The sequence below is a fragment of the Dipteris shenzhenensis genome, chromosome 31 (assembly GCF_047967505.1).
Source record: "Dipteris shenzhenensis isolate YYH24624 ecotype China chromosome 31, Dip_SZ_1.0, whole genome shotgun sequence".
In the NCBI taxonomy this organism is placed as follows: domain Eukaryota; kingdom Viridiplantae; phylum Streptophyta; class Polypodiopsida; order Gleicheniales; family Dipteridaceae; genus Dipteris; species Dipteris shenzhenensis.
In genome coordinates, this window is record NC_141626.1 from 364,933 (window position 1) to 389,727 (window position 24,795).

Consider the following 24,795-nt stretch of genomic DNA (forward strand, 5'->3'; position numbering starts at 1 on the left):
GGATACAAGGGCCTATAAATGAACAGAAACAAGTGCTACTCAAACTGAGGGCACAACTCCTTGAGCATTATCCCTCAGCTCCCCAACCCAATTATGAATGGAGATGAGAGGTGGAAGGTACACCGCGTGAATGCCAAATCTCCGTTTAGTATAGAGACTTCATACAGACAGTAGTCTGCTTGAATTTTATTATTCATAAATACTATGTCATCTGTGATGCCCGTCAGGGATACAGACCGTGGTAAAGGCAGGAAACCATGAGGGCTTGATAGTGTTTGCATAAATCATATGCTAATGGACATGGTCATTGCAATAAAGGGCTAAGGTCGAGGGATAATCCTAGGCCTAGGCAAAGCACCTGTGTGGACACAATTCTAAATGAGAAAATGCTAGAAGCAAGTTATCGTTGCTCCCGTCTATAAAAGCTGGAAAAAGCAATTAAAAACTACCGTATATGTTCATGCTTGTGGAGACTTCAATGTTGGGAAGTACAGTAGATGAATGCATGGATTGAAAAAACCTCCCAAAGCTTAATCCATGAGCACTTCATAATGATTACCAAGCAAAAGCACACTTCATATTTTCATAGCATGGCCCCTCCGTTGTCATCATCGCAGCGATGACAGTATCCATGAATGACTTGGTCTCTAGTAGAAATTATGTGCAGACAGTAGTCTGCATAAAATCATACTTAATTGATGTATTGCAAATGATTAAATGATGCATTCTAGAAGCAAGTTATTGTTGCTCTGTCATCTATAAAAGCAGAAAAAAGAAATCAAAAGTCTCGTATGTGAATGTTAATGTTTGTGCAGACTTCTTAACGAATTCATGCTTACGACAAGACAGCATATTGCAATTTATTGTCACTTTGTTAAGAAGTAAAACTTATAAATTTCTCTACAAAGGAGAAATTGCAAGTCTTCTTACCAAAGCTTTAGCAAATCCGGTTTGAGCATCTCCACCTCCAAATGTTTCCTTTATTATATAAGTGTCCAAATTATGTCCAAAAATCATACCAAGATTGCATGGGAGATTATTTAATAACATAAGTGATAGATAATATCCCTGTACTATCCATTAGTGGCAAACTACTCGGTGGACACAAAACAGTGACATGGTAGAATATAATTGATAACGGCTAATTGGTACACAAAAAAGTACGAGCTGCTACTGCCTTGTAAAGGCGTTTGTTGTAATCATAGATTTGCCAGATCTGGTAAGGGCTTCTCCAGATCTCAGTTTTTGTGCATGCCTTTTAATTTGTGTAATGTTAATACGTGTAGCTTTCATTCCCTTGCTAAAAATATAACAACAAAACAAAATAATTGCAGGCAAATTATTAAGTCAATTTAACCATATTTGTCCTATGGAATGATGAATCAAACCAAGTCCTCAAGCATCAAGAGGGTGTGAACCTCACAGCACATGAATGGCAATGTTATTAAGGTATTATCAGCTAATACACATTTATGCCTATCACTCTCTCAAAACAGGAACAATTACACTGATAAGAACAGATAGTACACTTGATTTTAGCAAAAAAAAAAGGAACAATTACCTTCTTTACGACCTTTGCAGCACAATGGGCACCCCTCTCAATAACATGACCCAAGAAAAGAGGATCTGCTACCCGGACCTGATTACCAGTTATATTATGAAATTTGCAGTGCATTTGATCATGAATGTGGAGAACCAATTGAAAAGAAGTTAAAACCTCCCCCTAAAAAAAGAGGACCTACCAGAGCATTATCCACGCTATAACAATCAACATATTTGATACCTCTGCGACCCATATCTTCCAAACACTTGGAAGCCTTGAGGGCTGCCAAAAACAATCTACCACAAATCAGTTGAAGAATGACGTGATTGAACCCAAAGCAACAACGTAGAAATAACACAGATGCTTCCATATTCACTACATCCACGAGGTTGCATTTTAGGTATGTTGTTAGCGTTAATGAAATGTTAGGCCATAGTTAGGACTATCAAGCTGTTATAAATTGCATAAGTTTCAGGTAGTTGAGAATTAGAAGTCCTTGGATGGATTTTATGAAGTTATCAGGTTTGTAGCTGACAGAGTCACATGCGTATCCCACATAGAGAAGTGCCAACATATCCTGTGTCACCACACGATGTAAGCACTAACCTAGCTTACAAGTCCTGCTATGGTAGCTTACAAGTCGTCTCACCTCAAGGAGATCGCGCCACCATTGGTCTATAAAAATGCATGTAGCTCAGTTTTTAGATGCGAGAGAGCTGTTTGTGAAAACCCATTTGGAATATATGTTACAACTGCTCTTACTATTCATTACTTCTCACTACTATCAAGCAAATTGATCTTAATCTTGGCAAATTGATGACTTTCTAAATGATAGGCTATGTTTATTGGCTTCAAGGTTAAGAAAATCCACTTTGACATGCGGTCAACAAAAAATAGCCTTGGGCAAACAAGTCAAACCGACCTTAGTTGACATATAGTAAGACTATGATAACAAGTAGCAATAAACGCCTTGGTTAAAATAAGTTAACAAAATTCAACCAAAATCAACTATAGTTAATACTAACAAGCTAACCATGGACCGTATTCCCTAAGTAAATGGAATTGCCCCATAAGACCCAAATATTTTACTAAGGACCAAGTACCTAAACCAGCAGACTCTCTGTAGGGGCCTAAGTCACTCATTTAGAGCACTTGGGCAAACAAGTCAAACCGACCTTAGTTGACATATAGTAAGACCATGATAACAAGTAGCAACATACGCCTTAAAATAAATCAGCAAGCTTTAACCAAAATCAACTACAGTCAATACTAACAAGCTAACCATAGACCGTATTCCCTAAGTAAATGGAATTGCTCCATAAGACCAAAATGCTTTACCAAGGACCAGGTACCTAAACCAGTAGACTCTCCGTAAGGGCCTAAGTCCATCATTTAGACCATTTGGACAAACAACTCAAATCAACCTTAGTTGACATATAGTAAGACCATGATAACAAGTAGCAACATACGCCTTGGTTAAAATAAGTCAGCAAGATTAACCAAAATAAGCTCCAGTCAACACCAACAAGCTAACCATGGACTATCCCCTAAGTAAATGGAATTGCCCCATATGTTTTACTAAGGACCAGGTACCTAAACCAGCAGACTCTCTGTAAGGGCCTAAGTCACTCGTTCAGGCCACTAATTAATGATTAAGGCATTCTGAACACAGCTTTATTTTTCTTCTATCTTAGAACTAAATCTCATAAATTTTGATGGAGTTTAATGTCCAGACTCACACACAACAAGCCTAGGGAGGCTGGCATAATTGCTACACACCAGCAGGGGACACGACTGTTCAAGGAGGAGTAAATACAAGGCTAACCAGCTGGCTAATGTAGTGTATAAGTTTGCATGACCGTTTAACTAACCCAAATGGGTGTGATCAATTGCTTGTGTCCTCACAAACATTGAAAAGGCTCCAAAACATCAGGGGCAAACCAAGGTTAAGAGTTATGTTGGCAATGTGCACATTAGTCCTGCCTTCTAAGTGAACACATTAAAAAGACTAATGGGTTAACACAAAGTTATGTCCTGTAGTTCTCCGGGCTCATGAGATCCCCTGCCTTGTGGATGGGTGAGATAGTGTTAATGGTCCAAGTGTGTGGAAATCCCAAACAAACCGCTTCATTAAAAGCTTTGCTAAGATCGGGGCTAGGAGGTTAATCCCATATGCAATGAACTCAGTGCATAGTCCCTCATGATCCTTCACTCCGCCATTATGAAGTTTCATTAGAGCATCCTTGACCCCTCCTCTAGTGAAGAGGGTGCAGGATGTAGGATGATCCTCCTCGTTTCAACGAACGAAGTCTAGTTTCTTCCTCCGTACCAATCTACGGTATTCACGTAGCGTATCTGGTGAACTCGGAAGACTGTTTTTGGTTTCGAATCTGAGTTGACGGCGTAAGGCCTTACACTCATCATTGTACCAACTATTACAGGGTACGGTTCCACGGGGTGGTGGGCGGGTGGAGCACGTGGTGTGGGTTCTTCCTCCGTACCAATCTACAGTATTCACGTAGCGTATCTGGTGCACTCGGAAGACTGTTTTTGGTTTCGAATCTGAGTTGACCGCGTAAGGCCTTACACTCATCATTGTACCAACTATTACAGGGTACGGTTCCAGGGGGTGGTGGACGGGTGGAGCGGGTGGTGTGGGAAAAAGCGTGAATAGCAGCCTCGTGTGGTGAGCGGGTGACAAGGGCAGCACGATCCTCTAAAAGGGATATGAAGTCAATATAAGCGAGAAGTATGTACAGACGGCCAGAGTAAGAAGATGAGTGATCCTGATCAAAGCGTATATCGTGGTAGGTGGAGTAAGCACTGAGTGGGGTGGAAGGTGCTGTGTGAAGGGAGGTGGAGATGCGAAAGAAAAGATATATATGATCAGCCCCTGGGGGAAGAGGTGCTACAGTGAAGTCAGGAATGCGAGATGTGAAGACAGGGAATCCCATGATGTAATCAACAACACTGGAGCCCCCCCCATGTGGAAAGCATGTGAAACCACCTGAAGCGGGCCATTTGTCAACACCATTATAGATAATGAGATCATGTATCCTGCCTAGGTCTAATAGGGCCTGCCCATAGGATGAGAATGGACCTCGCCTGTCAGCCGAAACCCGTAGCATACCTGCCTCCTCAAGGTCAACATCTCCCAGTAGAGTGGAATCATCTCTGAAATCAAGAAGTGGTACCTGACGGGCCCTTGTCCTCGTGTTGAAGTCCCCCACTAGAAGGACTTCTCCGCGGCTAGAAAAGTCAATGATGGACTGATAAAGGGCAGCAAATGGGGATGTCTCATCATCAGCTCGAATATCTCTGGCAAAGTGGGAGGTCTCCGGGGGGAAGTAGCAAACTGCGACAAACAGATCCTGGCTGTCCATGTGTAGTATCCAGATCCAAAGAAATCTGGAATGTGTATCTCTCTGCTCTACTGAAATGATCCCCCGAAGTGTGGATCTGAAAAGGACTGCAACTCCACCTGAACCTCGAACTCCTCCAGTACCCCTCATCTCATCTCTGTAGGCAGACTCCCATGTATATCTGCTGACTATTGGAAGAGGGCGCTCCGGACTCTGTTGTGTCTCTGTATAGAAGACTATGCCGTGGCATGTATAGGATTCCGAGAAGTTCCCTGGTTCTGACCATAAGGTACCATTACAATTCCAAATGGTGCAAGACAGGGTCTCGGATATCTGAGTCTCATAGACCCCGCTTCCCTATGTAGGGGAGGGGGCAGGTGTCCTACGGGGGCCTGTAAGAAGTCGTCCCTCTCGTACCACTACCCACTTCCCCTCCTCCTGGGCCTGATCCCGCTGCTGCAGCAAAGAGCGCCTCTCCTCAACCTGTAGAGGTGTGAGGTCCTCATCCATAGAGATCGTTGGCTGATCTCGAAGGACTGACCTGCGTCGTAGAGCTGAAAGTCGTGCCTGAGTGTCATGAAATCGTATGATCAGGGGTTGCTCTCGATTGGGATCTCTCCCCACTCGCCATGCCCTCTCTATCCTGTGCTTAGCCACACCCAAGGTAGCGGTCACGAACGCAGTCGCATCTACCATCAGTGTAGCCTCAGTGCGTGGGATCCCGCGTACTCTGATGTTGAGAGCCTTACTGGCTCTCTACTGCTGCTCCATAAGGGTAGCCGAAACGGTCACCCTTGCGGGTTCCCATTTGGCCATGTCAACCCATCTGGAAGTCTCCTCAATAGCAGATTGCATGCTCGCAATCTGTGTCTCGACCACCGGGGTACTCCCTGGGGCAGTGTGTATGGCTGTGACCTCCTGTCGGAGCTGCATGATATCCTGTCTGAGTCCCTGAATAAGACCCGCTTGCTCCTATTGGCCCTAGCCTGCTCCTGTATGATGCGGCTCTGCTCCTGGTTGAAGCGGACCTGCTCCCGTGCGAACCGAGCCAGCTCCATCTCACGCTCACGGAAACTATGTATCTCCGTGAGTAGGGTCTCACGGGCCTCTGTATTTCCCTCAAGATACTTCATCCTATGCACGTGAGGTCACCACAAAAGGGCCAGCCCTCATGGAGTACCACCACCATAGTATCGATACACAAGGCAGGCGACCCCATGGATACTGGGAACTATCGCACTCTCATGATTGGCCACACGCTGGCCAAAATCTATGGATCGATACTGGAGAAGGAGATCAGCAGCCATACAGAGGCACATGGGCAGCGTGCTCTAGGGCAAGCAGGTTTCTGGAGACAGCACTCCACTCTCAACCACATCTTCACCTTGAGGGCTATCATTGAGGAGGCGAGGCCGAGATGCCAGAAAGTCTACGCGTGTTTTGTAGACTTTCGGAAGGCCTTCGACATTGTACCGCGATCTCGCATGATCAGGAGACTACAGGATATGTAGATTCCAGTGGTTCTGATCTGGGGAGTGATGAGCCTATACGAGTCTGTTAGAGGGAGAGTTCATGTCCCAGGAGGCCTATCAGACTGGGTTGAGAGCACGATCAGAGTAAAGCAGGAATGCCCTCTCTCACTCACCCTCTTCGAGCTCTACATTGATGAGATTACATATTTCATAGACCGCCTAGGAGGCGAGGGAGCACCACCAGCAGACTTGATGATACAGATTCTACTATACGCGGATGACATAGTCCTCCTGTCATCTTCGGCAGAGGGACCTACCTCGTGAGAGACTTCCGAGGCTGGCACTAGAGTCCTCCATACAACTATCAAAGAGTGGGGGGCAGGTACAGCATGGTTTGCACATGTCACCGCATGGTTTGCTAGTCACGGCATTCAAATGGATCGGCTTCCCCCGTTTCAGTATAACATGGATGCACCGCCCGAGTCGATCCCACGAGATGAGATTAACCGCATCACACGGTTAGATCTCCTCCAGGTCCACACATCTCGCACTTTGGGGGGGGGGGGACCAAGAGTTCCCCACCAAGACCCAGCTCTACTATGACCACTTTCTGAGAGTCTCGGAAGATGGGCTCATCATCAGACCTCAGTATCTCGAGGACAGAGGAGTCTCACACGCACTGAGGATTGCCATCGGACAGATGCGGGTCTCGTCCCACCAGCTGAGGGTCGAGACAGGGAGAGCTGCACGCATACCCAGAGAGCAGCGGACTTGCAAGTTGTGCACGATGGGGGCAATCGAGACAAAGGAGCAGTTTCTCTGTGTCTGCCCAGCCTACTATGAGATTCGAGGGCGCTACCACTTCCTTTTTCAAGAGGGGCACAGCTTTGGCCCACTCTCACGACTGATCCACTTCCAGAACCAAGTCTATGTTGGGCTTTACCTGATGGAGATGTAACGACACAGGGAGATACTACTACGACATATCAGAGAGCAGGAGGATGGGACCACCGCACCACAGGGTACTGAGGTAGACCGAGCGCAGAGACAGGTCACGGATTTCTATGCATTTGACTCCAGCTCTCCTGAGGGGAGATCGACCGATGCGAGGCATCACCCTTGACATAGCCCATCCGATCCAGAGACCGAGGAGACCACGTTCTCCACCACCATGGGAGACATCCCAATAGATGCAGATACGTGAGCTCTTTGCATCTCATCAGAGAGCCATCATGGAGCTTGGATGCGTGGAGCCGGTTCATGCACTTGGGGCTCTAGCTCTGGGCACTTGATATCTTCATGCCACTCTCATGCCTTTTTTGCTACTTTTTTTGCTGTTTTGTACTCAGCAAGGGCCTTAGTGAGCCCTTTGTACTCAGCAAGGGCCTTAGTATAGCATTTTAGTACTCAGCAAGGGCCTTAGTGAGCCCTTTGCCCCAGCCCATAGTGGTATGTTTGAGGTACTTGATTCCGTACTTTGTCTCATAGGCCCGCAAGGCCTCTTGCGGACATTAATATTTCTTTCTTTCTTTCCTCTCTCTCTCTCTCTCTCTCTCTCTCTCTCTCTATCTATCTATCTATCTATCTATATATATTCAGCCAAGGCCTATACCCCAGCCGATGGAGAGCTTAATACAGATTTTAGGAGCACATGCCCAGCTTGGTTGGTCACTGCTAACATGAGAGATTAGTTCGATGCCCCTTTCAAAACACGAGCTCTAGACAGCACTCCTTGCCTTCCAGAAAGGCAAGTGGCCAAGAGATGATGGCATCAAACCTACCTCACTAGGACTCCATAGGGGACTCGCTCCAGCCTTCCAGGATATTTGGGACAGCAGTATCATGCCTCCCTATCTCCCAAAGGGGCTCATACATCTCATCCTGAAAAGAGGGTTAGGACTTTTATTTCCCATTGGAGGCCTATCAGCCTCCTTGGTAGTGCTTACAAAATCCAGGCCAAAGCAGTAAGCATCAGACTCCATCCACTTGTACCTAATCTCATACAGGAAACCCAGTAATAGAAGTTCACCTTTTTTTTCTTTTTTTTTTGGAGGGGTTCTTTTTTTTGGGGGGGGGGGGGGAGACTTTCTGCAAAATAACAATATTCCCAAAAAGAGAACAATCTCTGTGTTTTTTACACTTTTTGGAAAACAAACACCGAAAATGTTTCAACCATACTGACCTGAATATACTCCACCATTTCCATCAGGAGCCTTGGCAATCTACACAACCAAGGCATATTATCTTTACACATGAGAGCATGTATTTCTACACTTTATCATAAAAACAAACTTAACACTAAATCTTAATGATCGTGATAAGGCAAAACTTTCTACCAAGGAATACGAGGTTGCTTTTCATGTGGCTTTTGCACGAGTTGCAAAATCTACCAACATCAATGTTGGGCTATATCCAACATGGAGTGGACGAACGCCCTCACGCATTATCATATCAAGCCTACAATAGGATACGACATGGGCAACGAATGCATAAAATCCTAGATTATCTCGACTGCAGAGTTCAGATCTAAATTTGACACCGATTCAATGAAGGATTTACACTCCCTCATACGTTGGTGCATTTTTGCACGTACATGTGGCACTAAGCCATATGTCGCTCAGGTCTAGGGTTTACAAAACCCACATTTCCTTTGTATTTAAAGGTGTGCAATTCAGTCGTGTTCTCCAACGTCGTGTATTTGTGCAATTCAGTCTAGTGTTCTCCAATGCCGTGTGTTCTCCAACGTTGCGTGTTCTCTCTGCTCTCACAAACTTGACAAGTGGTGTCAAAACCATCCTTTCACGGCAGTCTTGCAAAGGAACGTGCAACTGTGAATTCTTGGATGTGACCTAAAGAACATGCAACTTTGAATCCTTGGAGGTGACCTAGAGACAACTACGGCAAGTGGTATACAATCTGACTCATATTTGCAGCAACTCAGTTTCAAATTCAAAATTAGTTGGGAGGACAATAGAACCAAGTGTGCATAACCACGAAGAGGAGGGGAAAGCCCAAAAAATCATAAGAAATCCATACAATCTAGCAAATTTGTCAACACAAGTGTCCATACAGCGCATGCACTACTGTAGCAATGTCAAGACACATGAAAAAGTCAAAATAGCTTCAAAACAGCCAAAAAATTTACAAAACAGCATTTTTGGACTATGGGTTGCAATTTTATGAAGGCTTGACAGCCCTTTCCACCTCCTCGTCCCTCCCCCTTGGGTTTCTTGTCAGCCCACGGGACTTCCTTCCCTTGTTTGTTCCTCGTCGTTACCCTCCTCTCTCCCCCCTTCTTTTCTTCAGCCTATCCCTTTTCCTTTGCCACCTTTCCTTTACCCTTCCACCCCCTCCTTTTCCTTCCTCTCCCTTTCCCCTTTCTTGCCATTTCCACCTAAGTGTTCTCATAGTAGCAGTTAAGATGAACCTTTTAAATTTGGCCAGAAGAGCTCAAATGGCAGCAACTTTGGATCATACATTCTTCCAAATTATGGTTGCGATTGAGGACAAGAAGCACGTTGAACATAAAATACAAGAGCTCAATGATAGAGCAATCAAAGGGGATCTAATGCATCTTAACCCCTCTAGATGACAAGTGCGAGAATGGGTACAAGAGAACCCTATTTTGGAAGGATACAAGATTCAAGAGGTGACGAGTTGTGGACATGGTGTTTTTATGACCCAAATATCCACCCTTGAGATGGCCAGACACCTCTTCCTAGATCTCCCATCTACTTTAGTCCCATCTAGTTTTCTTTATACCTTGATGTCATACCTTCACAGTGGATCACACACCATCAGATCCCACAATACTCGGTGACCCAAATATTTCCGGGCATGCCCCCAGAGTGTGCACATTCTTTCCTCAACTAGTGCCACGTTTGGCATGGTTTTGGAGCCCTAGGATGCCACCCTCGGTCCTTATGGATAATGGGGTAGCATGCAAGTAAGCAATCAAGTGAACCTATGGACACTGACCCCTCTCAAGAAGCAGAGGACGCCTCGGTGGAAAGCTCTACCCGTCCAAAGTGGGGTCACAGGCACCACACCCCTCTCCATTGAGGACAGCCCCCTAGGTCTCTTGCAAAAGAGCCCAGGAGCTTCACAAGACCCCTTGACCCTTCCACTTTCTTTGGTTCCCTTGAGCTCATCAATTATTCTTCCCCCCTCCTCTCAATCCAAAGTCTAGCTTCAGCACCAATCTCCCCCACCATGACTTACCCCTTCCTTCTTCCCCCACGGTCTCAGTTATGCCTCCTCACTCCCCCCCCTCCATTCTACCACCTGAAGAGGGTCTCTTAGGTCTGCACTCAGTGGCCTCCTCCCCTTCAACTTCTCTTTATTTCACACGCTCATCACATAGTCCACTTTGAGGACAACCTCTTTATGAGGACATTTCCCAGAGTTGGTCCTTAGAACTACATGGATGTTCCACGTAGCTATCCTCACATGCAAGGGATTACAGTGATCACATTCGCCTTGGGAAGGGTGGCTTGTTGGGTGCCTTAGGCAAAAAGCCCCACGGGGCCTATGTCTTCCTCTTCACAACAGCTAGGGATGAGATTTTGTCCCCATAATTTTTTGATTAGATCCTCATGGAGCAGATACTGTACTTTGATGGGAGGGTGGTTGGGACCCATGGGGCATGCTTTGTGGGTCATCTATGGGAATCGTGTGAAGTGTCAGCAATTTCTCCCTCAACATGATGGCACGAACATATTATTCATTGCCTTGAGAGTAAATGACTCCCTTTTCCATAGCCTCGTGTAGCTATTCCCACATACTAGTTATGGCTACTTGCCTAGGTTCCTCCTACCTAGATTCATAGGTTTGGTACAGCATTCATTCGAGGCCCTAGCAGTCAATCAGAGTCTTTGTCACAAGCTTCCAACTCCATGAGGGTCGTGTTCTCCACCTCCCCCCTACCCCATGAGTTGGATGGACTATAGCAAGTTGGAAGGTGCATGGCTTGCATGACTGCGTGCATCATCAATCGCAGAGACTAATACTAAGACAAGCACTGCAACGAGCCATTGTTGGGCGATCGGTGGATATTCTAATGCTTTAGGAGCACATGTTCTCAACAAAAGCATCGAAGCATAGCTGCTTGCTCCCATGCCGTGATCCGACAATTTGGTCACCCATTGTAGGACAAAGTGGGGGAGGTTGCATTTCTTTTGGTCGACTCTTGCTTCGGAGGTCAAGGAGAGCTCATTGTAGGCCAAAAGGCTAAATGGACATGCATCTGGCTTAGGAATCTTTGACTTGGGATATTCAAAGTATATGCATCATCATGCTGCCAGCAAAGTCTCCCATTTGGTGCCATCTTATTAATTATTTAGAAGATGTGGACTCCTCGATTGTTCATGGTAAATTCATCTATCTATAGTTCAAAGAAGACAAGCTAGAGGGGCTTTATGCCATGCCTCCAACAAAAAGAGGGAGAGACATGGGAACAATAGGATCAAGTCATTTTTCCATTAGAGGGCATGATACATGGTAGGAGACTAAGTTCACTAGGACCCAAGGGATCCTACAATTCTCCTTCGGCCAACGTTGCCATCATGACTCCTATAGAGGTTGAACAGTTTTACATTCAACAGAAGGAGAGGACCCTAAGGAGAGATTTGACATCCATATAGAGGCTGAGGGAGTATGAGCCAAACTCCCAGAGACATACAAGTTTGGAAAGGAGATTGCAACTTGACATCGATTGTGCTCGCTTGACTCTAGATTGAAGCCTGATAAGCATTGTATTTGTAGCATTCCTTGTGCACACGTTGGGTTCAACAAGGAGATAGGATGATTAGGTGCTTCCTTTAAACTTAGGTCCACGCTCAATAGGTTAGCAGCTTCAAAGATTGAGAGATGAGATTGGGCAGCTCCACTCTGACCCTCAAGAAATTTTAGAAAGGGCCATCTCCTTCTATCACAAGCTCTTCCAAAGGAAGAGATTCTTCACGTGCGGGCTGCTAGAGAGGAGGTGTGGGCCCACATCCCCTCAATGGTTTCTCCACGATGGTGAGATAGTTGAGGCCCCGTTCACTAATGCGGAGATATTGGAGGCCCTCCCATTGCAACAATGCCCAAGGAAGGACGTACCTTTCTTTGCACCTGCCATAAGCCTTCTTGAATCCAAGATGACAGTCACAGGGGGCTGAGGCTCCTGATGTGCTCACTCAATGACCTCCCTGATAGTGAAGGTAGTGTCTAGAATGCTCCTCTCTTGGACAAAACTTATATGCGCGTGGGAGGTGGGGCTGCAACCGCAAGATCAAGATGTTGGCCAAGATTCATCCATGTGCAAGGGTCTAAGGAAGTGCCCAGTATCAAAACTCTTGTAAGGCAAAGTTTAGCAGAATGCAAGTGCTGCGGAAAATAGGATTGGCCCTTCTTGGAGGGGAGCCATGAGAAGACTAGCATTCTCAGCATTCTCTAAGCAATGGTTTGTTCTTTAAAGGGGCAGACATCCATAGAGAGGCCGAGGGAGTATGAGCCATACTCCCATTGGCTAGCAGAGAGATATGAGTTCGCTCACTTGACTCTGCAAAGGAGATCGAGGCCAGACAAGGTGTGTATTCGTACCATTCCTTGTGCACACGCTAGGTTCAGCAAGGAGATAGGATGACAAGGCGCTTCTTTCAAACTTTAGATCGGCACTCAAGAAGGTCGCAACTTCAAAGATTGATGAGACGGGGCAGCTCCTCAAGAGATTTTAAAAAGGTCCACCTCCTTCCACCACCAGCTCTTCCAAAGGAAGAGATTCCTCACGTGTGGGCTGCTAGAGAGGAGGTGTGGCCCCATATCCCCTCACTGGTTTCTCCACAAATGGTGAGATAATGGGAGGACCCTTTCACTGATGCGGAATATTGGAGGCCCTCCCCCTGCAATAATGTGCAAGGAAGGACTTTCTTTTAACATTTTTCCACAGCACTTGCCACTCCGCTGTTAGAGGGTGAGATCCCACCAGAGGGTATCCCACAACGGAAGACTGATTGATGGCCGATGAATTACACATGGAAGTGTTTCACTATGGAATCAAGCTTCATCAACATGTGTGTACTTCACAACCATTAATGTGAGTACAAGCCAGTAAATAGACTGTGCTCAAAGACAAATATAGAAGCAACACTTGTATATTTCCGTCTATCCAAAAACCGGACACAACACAATACACACTTGTATATTTGGCTGGCCCTCTGGCCATGTGGCAGGCTGCCACTGGCCCAGGCAGGCCTGCCCATATTTCAGCCTCAATCCCAAGCCCTTTGGCCCTCCATACCTTCCATGATTGCTGTCTTTTCTGTCTGCAACAGATCCGCCTCTGTTCTGCCCTGTTCCGGATCTTCCAACCAGTCCATTCTGAGGTTTCCCTGCATATGATTGTCCTCTCCATCCATGCACAGCACTGTGACACTCCCGCACCACTTCTGTCCACCATGGTGGACCTGATCTGCCACGTATCTCCTCTCTCTCTGCTGCCCACATGGCAGCCCATGTGCTGCCCATGTGGCAGCCCCATGCCTCTTTCTATCCTATGGTCCACCCTCCGATGCACTCCGCACTCACAAGTGGGGAGGTGACCAACCCTATTCCAACACCCCCTCTCACCAACCCACATTGGCCAGATCCAATTCCATCGATGAAGATGCTCCAGTAGCTCCAGTGTCGTAGCCCTCTGGAACACTCTGGTGTTGTCATAGCCTTTTCTTGGCTTTTCAACCCGTGGCTCATGTTCTGCCAGGTCCGCTTTTGCACCCCAGTTTGGTATACAGGTCCATCTTTGGCAACACCTAATGGCACCACCACCTTTTGTCACGAACCTGTCTCTGAACTCGAGCTCTCCAAGTACCAGCATCCTCCAACTGTCCCCCTCATGATGGGTGAACAGCCTGAAGTCCTTCAGGCACCAAGCTCTCAGAATTTGTTTCAACCCGCCCTCCGTCCGGTCTGCAACCAAACAACATACCCGAGACATCATATCCCAAGCATAAATTCTCTCTCTTTTCTTCTTGTTGTCTTCATCTGAAGAGTTCGCTCCTTCGTCAGTTTTGGGCTTGCCTTTACCAGGCTTACCCTTGCCCTTGCCTTTGCTCCTGTCCTAAGCTATCAGGGCCTTGTCATCCTTATCCATACCGTCCTAATTCTTTTCCCGAGCCTCTTACTGCAACAGCAATAGAAATACCTCCTTGAAAGTCACCGGCACCACCCTATGCTCTGTAGTCATCGTAGTCAAAAAACTACTATAGCACTAGGGGAGCATTCCTAGCAATAGCCTTGCCATCCTGGTCGAGCTCATCCTTTGACCAACTGCCACCAGCTGATCCCCCACCACCTTCATCTTGGTTTGTGTTCCTGTACCGATTCCCCTTCACCAGGGTTCGTCCCCCCAACGGTTATACAGGGCCCTATGCATGGGGAATTCGAAACCATTTCGTCCAGCAGTATCACTACCGTTTCCTTCGCCGCCTTCGTAGTAGTTTCCATCCTCATGCCATACAACTCTGTCTTGATTGTCCAAGATTCTCGCCTCATTTTGTAGCTCATACATGTCGTCAAGGCCTTGAAAGAAGTGTTCAATATCTGAATATGAGACAGCACCATATTCGTCGATGTACCCACAATGATAGCCAAGGCTTCCGTGTCTCGGATCTGCCATGCTCTCACTAATATAGGGACTGCCGGCATCAGCACCACTACCGAGGTTGATGTGGCTGGAGTAGTCACGGTGGCTTGAGGTATTAGCTCTGTCCCCTTTGCAATCACCCACGACTCCCTCAACACGAAGTGGCTTCGAGCCTTCATTTTCCATAACGAGCAATTGGTCACGTCGAGCTTGCATGTCTCACCAAAATTTGGGCGTTGTCCATATGTGCGTCGATGATGATCACACCTATCTCTGCATTTGTCTGCCATGCAACTCTCGCTCGGATATTTTGTGTGCCATTTGATCTTGCCAAAAGATAGTTGGGTACCAATCTTCTGAGCTCTTTCATACGACCTTTGTGGGAAAGCCAGCTCGATGCGATGTACCAAGCCATGGCTACAAGAATGTGGTCCACAACAATAGCTCTCCCTCTCCCTTCAAGGACAATTTGGCTCAGCTCTAGTAGAGGAACTTCCGGCATACACTCTCCAACACCAAAGCTATCTATTGATCTGCTGAGATATCCAAAGCCCACCTTGAAGCTCAAGTATCCATGAGGTATGCATGAGGTAATTATCTGAAGTCAAGATCAATCCCATGTGAGGAAGCCAATTGGTTTGTTCTAGTTGATCTTGGTGATGCTTGGCAATAGATCTCTAGTAGAGATTTTACTCTCCCCCAGCTGGCTGTTGTGCCTTCCACAAATAAGGCCCCTTTCATTTGCAAAACCTAAATCCAAGAGCTTCTCCTCCTATCCATCAAAAGACACATCCCAACCACACTAGCCTCAGGCGGATCTGTTGCAGATAGAAAAGGTCATGGAGGATATGGAGGGCCAAAGGGCCCGGGATTGAGGATGAAATATGGGCAGGCTTGCCTCGGCTACTGGCAGCCTGCCATGTGGCCAGGCAGGGCCAGCCACTGGAGATGTGCCACAAAGAGGGGTTTTATAGGCTGCAAGGCGGAGTTGGCTGTGGAGCAGACCCTTGAGTCGGCCAGGAAGAAACCCTCTAGTCAGATTATTTGGTAGGGCCTTGAGCCCTATAAAAGGAGGCACTTGGGTCCCTATTCATAATCACTTGGAGCAGCAGCAAAGGGGCAGCCTTGGGCCTACATTTAGGAGGAGAAGGTGACCTAGAAGAAGCTACAGACTGAGCTAGAGTGGCAGCCCACCTAGGCTAGTATTCAGACAGTAAGGTGTTGGGATATCTCAAGGTGTATGCCTCAGGCACACCTTATGTTTCTATGTGTGAGTGCTAGAGGCACAGTTAGGTGCCCACAAGCACAGTTAGGTGGTGGAAAAGCCACATAGGATGATTGAGTGAATCTAGGAGCAGATTGAGGAGATGATTGTGGAGCTTTGAGGTCATCAGTGATGTCAGTGACCTTGTATGAGGTGCCTACTTAAGGACCTCTTTCTTCTTCATTCTATAAGCAAGTATTCTGAGTTTGTGTCCACTCTACTCTTTCTTTTCAGCATTCCAACATGGTATCAGAGCCATTTGATCCCCCTTGAGCCCATTTCTGCCACATCATCATCTTCTTCTTCATCTTCTTCTTCTCCATTTTCCTCTTTCTTCCCAAAATCTTTGAGAGCTTGGTTCTCCATCTACAAACGACCATTGCCCAAACCCTCTGAGCTGGAAACTCCTCTAGTATGGGCGAACTTCCACCTGCAAGCAATTGAAAAAAAAACGTCTGTGGTGGCTGCCATTCTCCAAACAGCGAATTTCTTCTGTTGCTCAATACTCCCTGCCTGCTCCGCCATTGCCTGAGCCCTCTTAGGAGTAGATGGGCGACCTCAAGACGAAGATTTTGAGCTATTTTTCAAGTCATTTGGTTCAGTAACGAGGGAGAAATCGTCAAAACTCAGTTTCAGCCTGTAGCAACTCTCCCGGGCAAAAGTGCGCACCATTTCGTCCAACCTCTGTGCTGGACCTTCTCTGGTATATGAGCTTTCTTTTGCTTCAGAAAGCCCTCTTTTCCTTGCTTTGATGAGTGAGCTACAAGCCCTCCAAGTTCAGCTTTTCAGTTTTGACAGTTTTGGACAAGTTTTTGAAGATGATGCTACATAAAATGCTACTCTAGCATTTCTGGTTTTTTGAAGCTTTCAATAACTTCAGTACAAGTGTGGATTCAGTTTTGTTTTGACTTGCTAGACCTGGTTTTGATTGGAAAATGTTTATTTCATCCACTTCTATGAAGCATGTAAGAAGAAGCATCATTGTTTGAAAACTAGTCACTACTATTTGCTACAACAAGTGGCTATACTTTGGAAGTATTTCAGTTCTTTTTGCCTTGTAAGAGAGAAGACACTACCCAATACTTGGGTTAGAGCCTCTCATGGCTTGCTTATGCCAAATATGTGAAAAGCCAAAACATAAAGCAATGTCTTGTTATGCTACAAAGGATGAAAATGCCAACCTGACTTCCTTATTGAAGATTGCCAAAACAATGGTTGCCAAAAAGGAAGCAAATACAGAGATCTACACTCTCATGGCATTTTTATTTGACTCCAAGTACAAGAAAAAGATGAAGGTCAGATACCTAAGATATGCTTCTCTACACAACTATGGAGATGACAAGATAATTGTTCTCTTGAAGGATATGACTTTCAAATCCACTTGTTCTATCATAGTACCATCTTATAAGGCACTAGACACTGCCCATGTGGTAAGACCTTGCCTTGACATGGATATTTTGCCTCCACAAGATGAGGCATCCCATGAAGATTATGCATTTTAAACTCATCTCTATGTATGCTCCAGATCTCTCTTTTTATGTCAAGGTACTCAGCCTGGATAGTCCTCCAAAATGAATGAAAATAAACTATTGTGTGTTGTGTGTTTTGTAAACACCTCTGGTCAACTTATGATGTAGGCCATGTGTATGTTTGTTCCATGGTACCTCCTACAGACATTGTGTGCATGTACATGTAGGAGAGATAACCATTGGAAGGTCTGTTTGTATCCCTTTCTGTTTACCTTACACCCAAGGGAACCCTTGCTAGCATGAGAACCTAGCCATAGATTTATCCTTGACCACCATGAGATGGCATGAGAAACTATGAGACTAGATGTATCCTTGACATAGCCTGAGGCATCTCCTTGAGGGGGGGTTTGTTGGGATATCTCAAGGTGTATGCCTCAGGCACACCTTATGTTTCTATGTGTGAGTGCTAGAGGCACAGTTAGGTGCCCACAAGCACAGTTAGGTGGTGGAAAAGCCACATAGGATGATTGAGTGAATCTAGGAGCAGATTGAGGAGATGATTGTGGAGTTTTGAGGTCATCAGTGATGTCAGTGACCTTGTATGAGGTGCCTACTTAAGGACCTCTTTCTTCTTCATTCTATAAGCAAGTATTCTGAGTTTGTGTCCACTCTACTCTTTCTTTTCAGCATACCTTATGTTTCTATGTGTGAGTGCTAGAGGCACAGTTAGGTGCCCACAAGCACAGTTAGGTGGTGGAAAAGCCACATAGGATGATTGAGTGAATCTAGGAGCAGATTGAGGAGATGATTGTGGAGCTTTGAGGTCATCAGTGATGTCAGTGACCTTGTATGAGGTGCCTACTTAAGGACCTCTTTCTTCTTCATTCTATAAGCAAGTATTCTGAGTTTGTGTCCACTCTACTCTTTCTTTTCAGCATTCCAACATAAGGTGGAAGAGATCCTTACGACAGAGAGTCTACATATGCTTAGTGGAGCACGCAGGCTCAAAGATCTAGAGGTGCCAGGCATATAGTAGGAGGACATCGTATTGTGTCCGATTTTTGGACGGACAGAAATGTATAAGTGTTGCTTCTATATCTGTCTTTGAGCACAATCTATTTGCTAGATTGCATTCACATTAATGGTTGTGAAGTACACTCATGTTGATGAAGCTTGATTTCATAGTGAAACACTTCCGCATGTAATTCTTGAGCCCATCTATCAGTCTTCCATTATGGGATACCCTTGGGTAGGATTTCATCTTTTAACATGGTATCAAAGCCCTGACGGAAGTTCTTGGGAAGTGGAGTGTCACCAGTTGGGGCTTCTCCCAAAAAAATAAAGAATAATCTTTATTAGAATTGACTTTGGTCAAAGAATGGTTAAGTTAATTAACCAAGAATAAGTTTTATTGTTTTACTTTTGCTTTGCATCAGTAAAAAGAGAACTATGGGGACGCCCACAAGGGACTAGAAATAGTCCAAGAACTAGAATGCATGCATTAGACTAACCTTTAACGGGTTAAAGTGTTGAATGTTGTTTGTGGCAATGTGTAGGACCAAGGAAAGTGCAAAGAAGCCCTAGAATTAGGGAAAAAGTGCAAAAAGCAAGTCCTACCAAAGGCAAAAAGCATCCAGAAGGTGGGCACTTATATGGAGGAGGGCCCCAGCTAGGCAGACAAGCAAAAAAAGCAGCGCAATTCTCAAGAAAAGCCCTAAAAGCAATAGAAAGCTTGGTTTTTGTATAAAAGTAGCTTTTAGGAAGAACAAAAGCATAAAATAGCACTAAAGCTAGAAATAGCTTTCAGAAAGCAGGTTTAGCTTTTTGCTAGGCCAAGTTCATAAAAGGAGAGCCAAAAAGCTCAAGATCATTCAGTTTTGTACTCAGTTCATGCTCTTGTGAAGAGCCAGTTGTACAAAGACTATTTTCTATTGCAATAAAGACCTTGGGGGGGGGGCCAGCCCTTCTTTCTGGCCCCTAGTGTTGTGTTCTTGCTTCTCTCCCTCATCTCCCAGCTACTCTACTTGTCGGCAATCACGTTTCAACAAGCTCTTCAAAGTTCCCACACTTTGTTCAAGTTCCGATTACAGATTCTAGTGCAGGAGCAAATTGCGATTTCTTCTACAGAGCCTGTCTTGGATTGTGTGCCAGGTTCTTGAGCCCGAGAGTATTCCCTTTGCTGCAATTTTGGTTGCTACGCGTGAATTGAAGCCCGTAAGCGCCTGCAAGCCGTGCCCGGGAGCCCAGGAGGAATTTGCGATTGGTTTGAGCGCTATTCTTTGGCTTAGTTACGGTTTCAGTGGTATCACAGCCAAGGCTGATTGCTCTCTTTGGTGAGCACGATCCAAGAAGCTTGCAGGCTCAGAGATTCGCAAGCCCTTGCTGGATCTACTTCATCGCCGATCGGGCCGGCTCCCACCTTCACCCGTACGCATTTACTACCTCAAAGAGGAGTGGAGCTCTGCAATTAGTTGTGTCAGAACAAGAAGTCATGGTTTCGGAGCAAGGGAGTTCAGCTTCCAAGAGGCCCGGTTCAGCTTTCAAGAAGCAATCTAAGGGACCTGAGGACGATCTTAGTTAGGGATTCATGAAAGAAAAGATCAAGGAGTTCCAGATTCTTAAGGAGAAACCTCGATTTAACCAATTATTCAAGGAGATGATGTCCTATCCAGGGTCAAAGCCACGAAAAGAAAAGGGAGACAAAGAACTTTCTCATACTTCTCCATCAAAAGAGTCTTCTAAGCATTCTCCTTTCTCTAGGGAGAATTCACGGAGTGCTGCATCACACCAGAAGCGTCAACTTCAAGAAAACGAGGGAGGAGTCTAAAGCCACACGGGAGACGAAGTCAAAAGCATGGAAGGAGAACTCCCAGTTCAAGCCCATCTTCTTCTTCCTCCTCTTCCTCGTCTTCTTCTAAATCCCGGGGATGCTCCCGTCATAAGTGCAGAAGAAGATCCAGATCTCAAAGTAAGGATTTCAAGGAAGGAGGTAAGTCTGTCAAGTTTAGTACTTTTGATGGAAGGTATGGAGCCACTGAGAAAGCTTTGCAGTTCATCCATCAGTTTGACATAGCCTTCAAAACGGGGCACTATCGCGAGAAGTCCAAGTTAAAGATTGTGAGTCTTCATCTAACAAATAGTGCAAGTGCTTGGTGGGGAGCTCTTCTTGTTGCGGAAGAATCTCCAAAGACTTGGAAAGAATTCAAGAAGCAATTCTATCAACAGTTCTTGCCTAAGAATTTCTATGACGACATTCATACAACGTGGGAAAGTGTGTGCATGGCAGCTACTGACACCATCGACACATACAATCAAAAGTTTTGGACAGCCTATCTTCAAATCACGCCCTTCAAAGAAATTTCAGAAAAGACAAAGCTTCGGAAGTATCGAGCGGGATTGCTTCCCAACATACAGACTCAAGTAAGCATTGATCCAAAGAAGACGAAGCTCTGAGATTTGATGCATTCAGCTTCAGTGGTTGAATTGCTAAGGGAAGATCTTCTTCAGACTAGGGCAGAAAAAGGAAAGGGTGTGAGGGTTGTACCACCAACTCAAGATTCAAAAATATTTCAGCCTCAGAAGCCGAGGGGTCCATTCAAGCCCTTCAAAGGAAAGTCAAAGTTTACTCTAGAGCAGATTGCAACCTTCCGAAAGGAAGGTAAGTGTTTCGGTTGTGGAACACCAGGGCATGTGGCTGCCCAGTGCCCCCATAGGACTGCGGGTCCAAGGGAGTAGAAAACGCCAAAGCCTGTGGCGGGAGGAATCCCAGATATGCTGGGAAGAACCACAGAACCAGAAAACAGAGAGCTTTGCCTTGCATGGGGTAAAGTAAGAGATCCGAATGCCTTGATTCTTTTTGATCCAGGAGCTACCCATAATTTCATCTCAAAAGATCTAGCTTTGAGGCTAGGAATTAAAACAGAAGAATTGGGATTATCTTTGGATGCAGAGCATGTCTTCAAAGGGGATCCAGTCAAAGTTACACCTTTGATGGAAAACTTAGGATTCATGTACAGGATTATGTGGACCATGAGGAGTTTTATGTTTCACCTCTCAAGCATTATGATGCAATTTTGGGTATGCCATGGTTCCATAGAAAGAAGGTGGTTCTTGATTTTAAAGCAAGAACTCTCAGTTTTGAGCATCGGAAAAAGCAGCACAAAATCTTGGCGAAAGGAAAAGGCGAGACCATTCCAATTGTATCAAATATTTCCATTGCCAAGTCAATAAAATCTGCAATTTCTGTGTAAATGGTTTTTGTTAAAGAAAAAGAGGGTGAACCCCAAGTGGAAATAAGTCCATTGGAAAAAGAAAATTTTCAGTTTTTAGAATCTTTCAAAGATTGCTTTTCAGATTCTTTACCAGGAGAGCTTCCTCCAGAACAGCCTGAAGATCATGTCACAAAGCTCCTTCCAGGAAGTGAGCCTCCGAATCAGCCGCCTTACCATGTGAGCGCAGCCCAGACCAAAGAAATTATGACACAAGTACAGGATTTGCTCTCAAAGGGACTGATCAGGCCCAGTTCTTCCCCCTTCTGTTCTCCAGTGCTCTTAGTTCAAAAGAAGGATGGCTCTTATCGCATGTGTGTGGATTATAGAGCTCTTAATAAAATGACAGTCAAGAACCGGTTTCCAATCCCTCGCATAGACGATATTTTGGACAGATTGAAAGAAGCCTCTATTTTCAGCCACATTGATTTAAAAATCGGATAGCATCAAATAAGGATTCAGCCCCAAGATGTCCACAAGACAGCTTTTCGGACTACTTTTGGACTTTATGAGTTTCTGGTGATGCCTTTTGGACTTACCAACGCACCGGCTACTTTCAATCGAATGATGGACAGAATTTTCAGATCCCACAAGCACTTTACATATACTTTCTTTGATGACACTTTGGTCTTTTCTAAGACAGAAGAAGAGCACAAAGAGCACTTGGCTACTGTGTTTCAAGAACTCAGAAATCATAAGCTTTTTATAAATGCCAAAAAGAGTGAATTCTTTGTTGACGAGATTCATTATCTTGGACACATTATTTCCAAGGAAGGGATTCGAATGGATCCAGCTAAAATAAGGGCTATACAGGAATGGCCAGAGCTCACCTCAGTACATGAAGTACGCAGTTTTCTTGGACTTTGTTCTTATTACAGATGCTTCATCAGACACTTTGCTGACATAGCAGCCCCCTTACATGATTTGACCAAGAAAAACGTAGTCTTCAGGTGGGGAGAAAGAGAAAGGATAGCTTTTAATGCTCTCAAAGAAAAGTTAACAACTGAGCCCATTCTCATTGTTCCAGATTTACAGAAACCGTTTCATGTGGACTGCGATGAATGTGGAGAATGTGTGGGAGCTGCTCTTCATCAAGAAGGCCGAGTCATTGCTTATGAAAGCCGCAGACTGCGTGGTGCAGAGATGTTTCTCGGTGTTTATGAGAAAGAGATGTTAGCAGTTATTCATGCTCTGACTATTTGGAAGCATTATCTTCTTGGAGCTGATTTACGGTCAGGACTGACCACCTAAGTCTCAAGTATTTCCTGACTCAGACCAAGATTTCCGAAAAGCAAATGAAGTGGGCAAATTTCCTGTCCATGTTTCATTTTCAGATTCTTTATACACCAGGAGCTCAGAACAGAGTTGCAGATGCTTTATCCAAAAGGCGTAAAGCGAATAATGTCACCATAGCATATCATCCAGACTTAGGCCATGAAAGAGACTTCCAGGATCCAGACTTCGGAGAGATCATGAGAAATATTCAGCAAGGAGTATCATACAGTCAATATACATTGAAAGACGGGTTTCTCATGAAAGATGATCACCTTTGTGTGACTGAAGATATGCAAGACAAAGTTTGGGAAGAATGTCATGCTCCTCATTATGCAGGGCATCGAGGCATTTTGTTAACTACTCAAGCCATTGAGAGATATTTCTTTTGGCCAGGGATGCAGAAAGACATTCGTAAGTTTGTAACGGAATGTCTTACATGCCAAAAGGTAAAGTATGACAGGCACAAGACCCCAGGACTTCTCATGCCGCTGCCCATACCACAGGGACCATGGGAAAGTATTGCTATGGATTTCATCTTTGATCTTCCTAGATCCAGAAACGGGAATGATGGAATACTATCATTGATAGGTTCAGCAAGCAGGCCCATTTGATTCCAGTAAGAAAAACCATTAAGGCAGACCACATGGCCAGATTGTTTTTGGCACAGATCTTCAAGCACCATGGGATGCCTAAGTCGATTGTTAGTGATCGAGACCCCAGGATGACTAGTTTATTCTGAAGAGCATTATTTGAAAATATGGGGACGAAGTTGGACTTTTCATCTTCTTTTCATCCTCAGTCTGACGGACAAAGTGAGAGTGCCAATTCCACAGTATTGGATCTTCTCAAGTGTTATGCTTCTGAGCAAAAGATCGAATGGGAAAAGTATCTTCCTCTTGTGGAATTTGCATAAAGTAATATTGTTCATAGTTCCACTGGAAAAGCTCCATTCGAAGTTATTTATGGAAAGGTGATTTTGCCACCTATTCTCAAAACAAAGGACGAGATATTTGCAGCCGACCAGTATGTCCGAGACTTAGAAACAGCTTTCTCTCAAGTTCGGACAGCAATTGAAAGATCTCAACACAAGCAAAAGAAGGCAGCAGATAAGCACCAGAGGGAGATGTTACTAAAGTTTGAAAAAGCACGTCTCGGGAAGATGAAAGGAAAAGAGAAAGTATATCCCAAGTTGTCTCCAAGATATCATGGGCCATTTCGGGTTAGTGAGCCCATAAACGAAGTCGCTTTTCAACTAGAGCTGCAAGAGACTTGCAAGATTCACAATGCTTTTCATGTGAGTCTTCTAAAGAAGTATCAAGGACCAGAACCCATAGAACCAGTTCAAGAAGAGCCACCTCACGTGGAAGAGATGGATGTCAAGTTTAAGAACTATTTGGCACTTGATACCAAGTGGGTAGATGAGGACCACTTCTCAGAGTATCCTCAAGTTTTACAGTTGTATCAAGAAGCTTTTCAGTTGAGGACAACTGTTTAGAAGCCGAGGGGATGTCACCAG

General features: G+C 45.2%; 1 protein-coding gene across 7 annotated transcripts in view; it reads right to left on the minus strand.

Moving 5' to 3' along the window:
* The window catches only part of LOC147880866 (UDP-N-acetylglucosamine diphosphorylase 2-like), a 194,721-nt gene that overhangs the window by 149,423 nt on the left and 20,503 nt on the right, over positions 1–24,795 (minus strand). For all 7 annotated transcript variants that reach the window (XR_015540484.1, XR_015540483.1, XR_015540485.1 and 4 more), the window contains exons 8-10: positions 8,560–8,599; positions 1,743–1,825; positions 1,562–1,639 (exon numbers count right to left, since the gene is read on the minus strand). Coding sequence is in view for 3 of the 7 variants with exons in the window: in XM_087370043.1 (XP_087226169.1) it covers positions 1,562–1,639; positions 1,743–1,825; positions 8,560–8,599 (201 nt within the window). In the remaining 4 variants the exon portion in view is untranslated. The remainder of the gene's footprint in view (positions 1–1,561; positions 1,640–1,742; positions 1,826–8,559; positions 8,600–24,795) is intronic.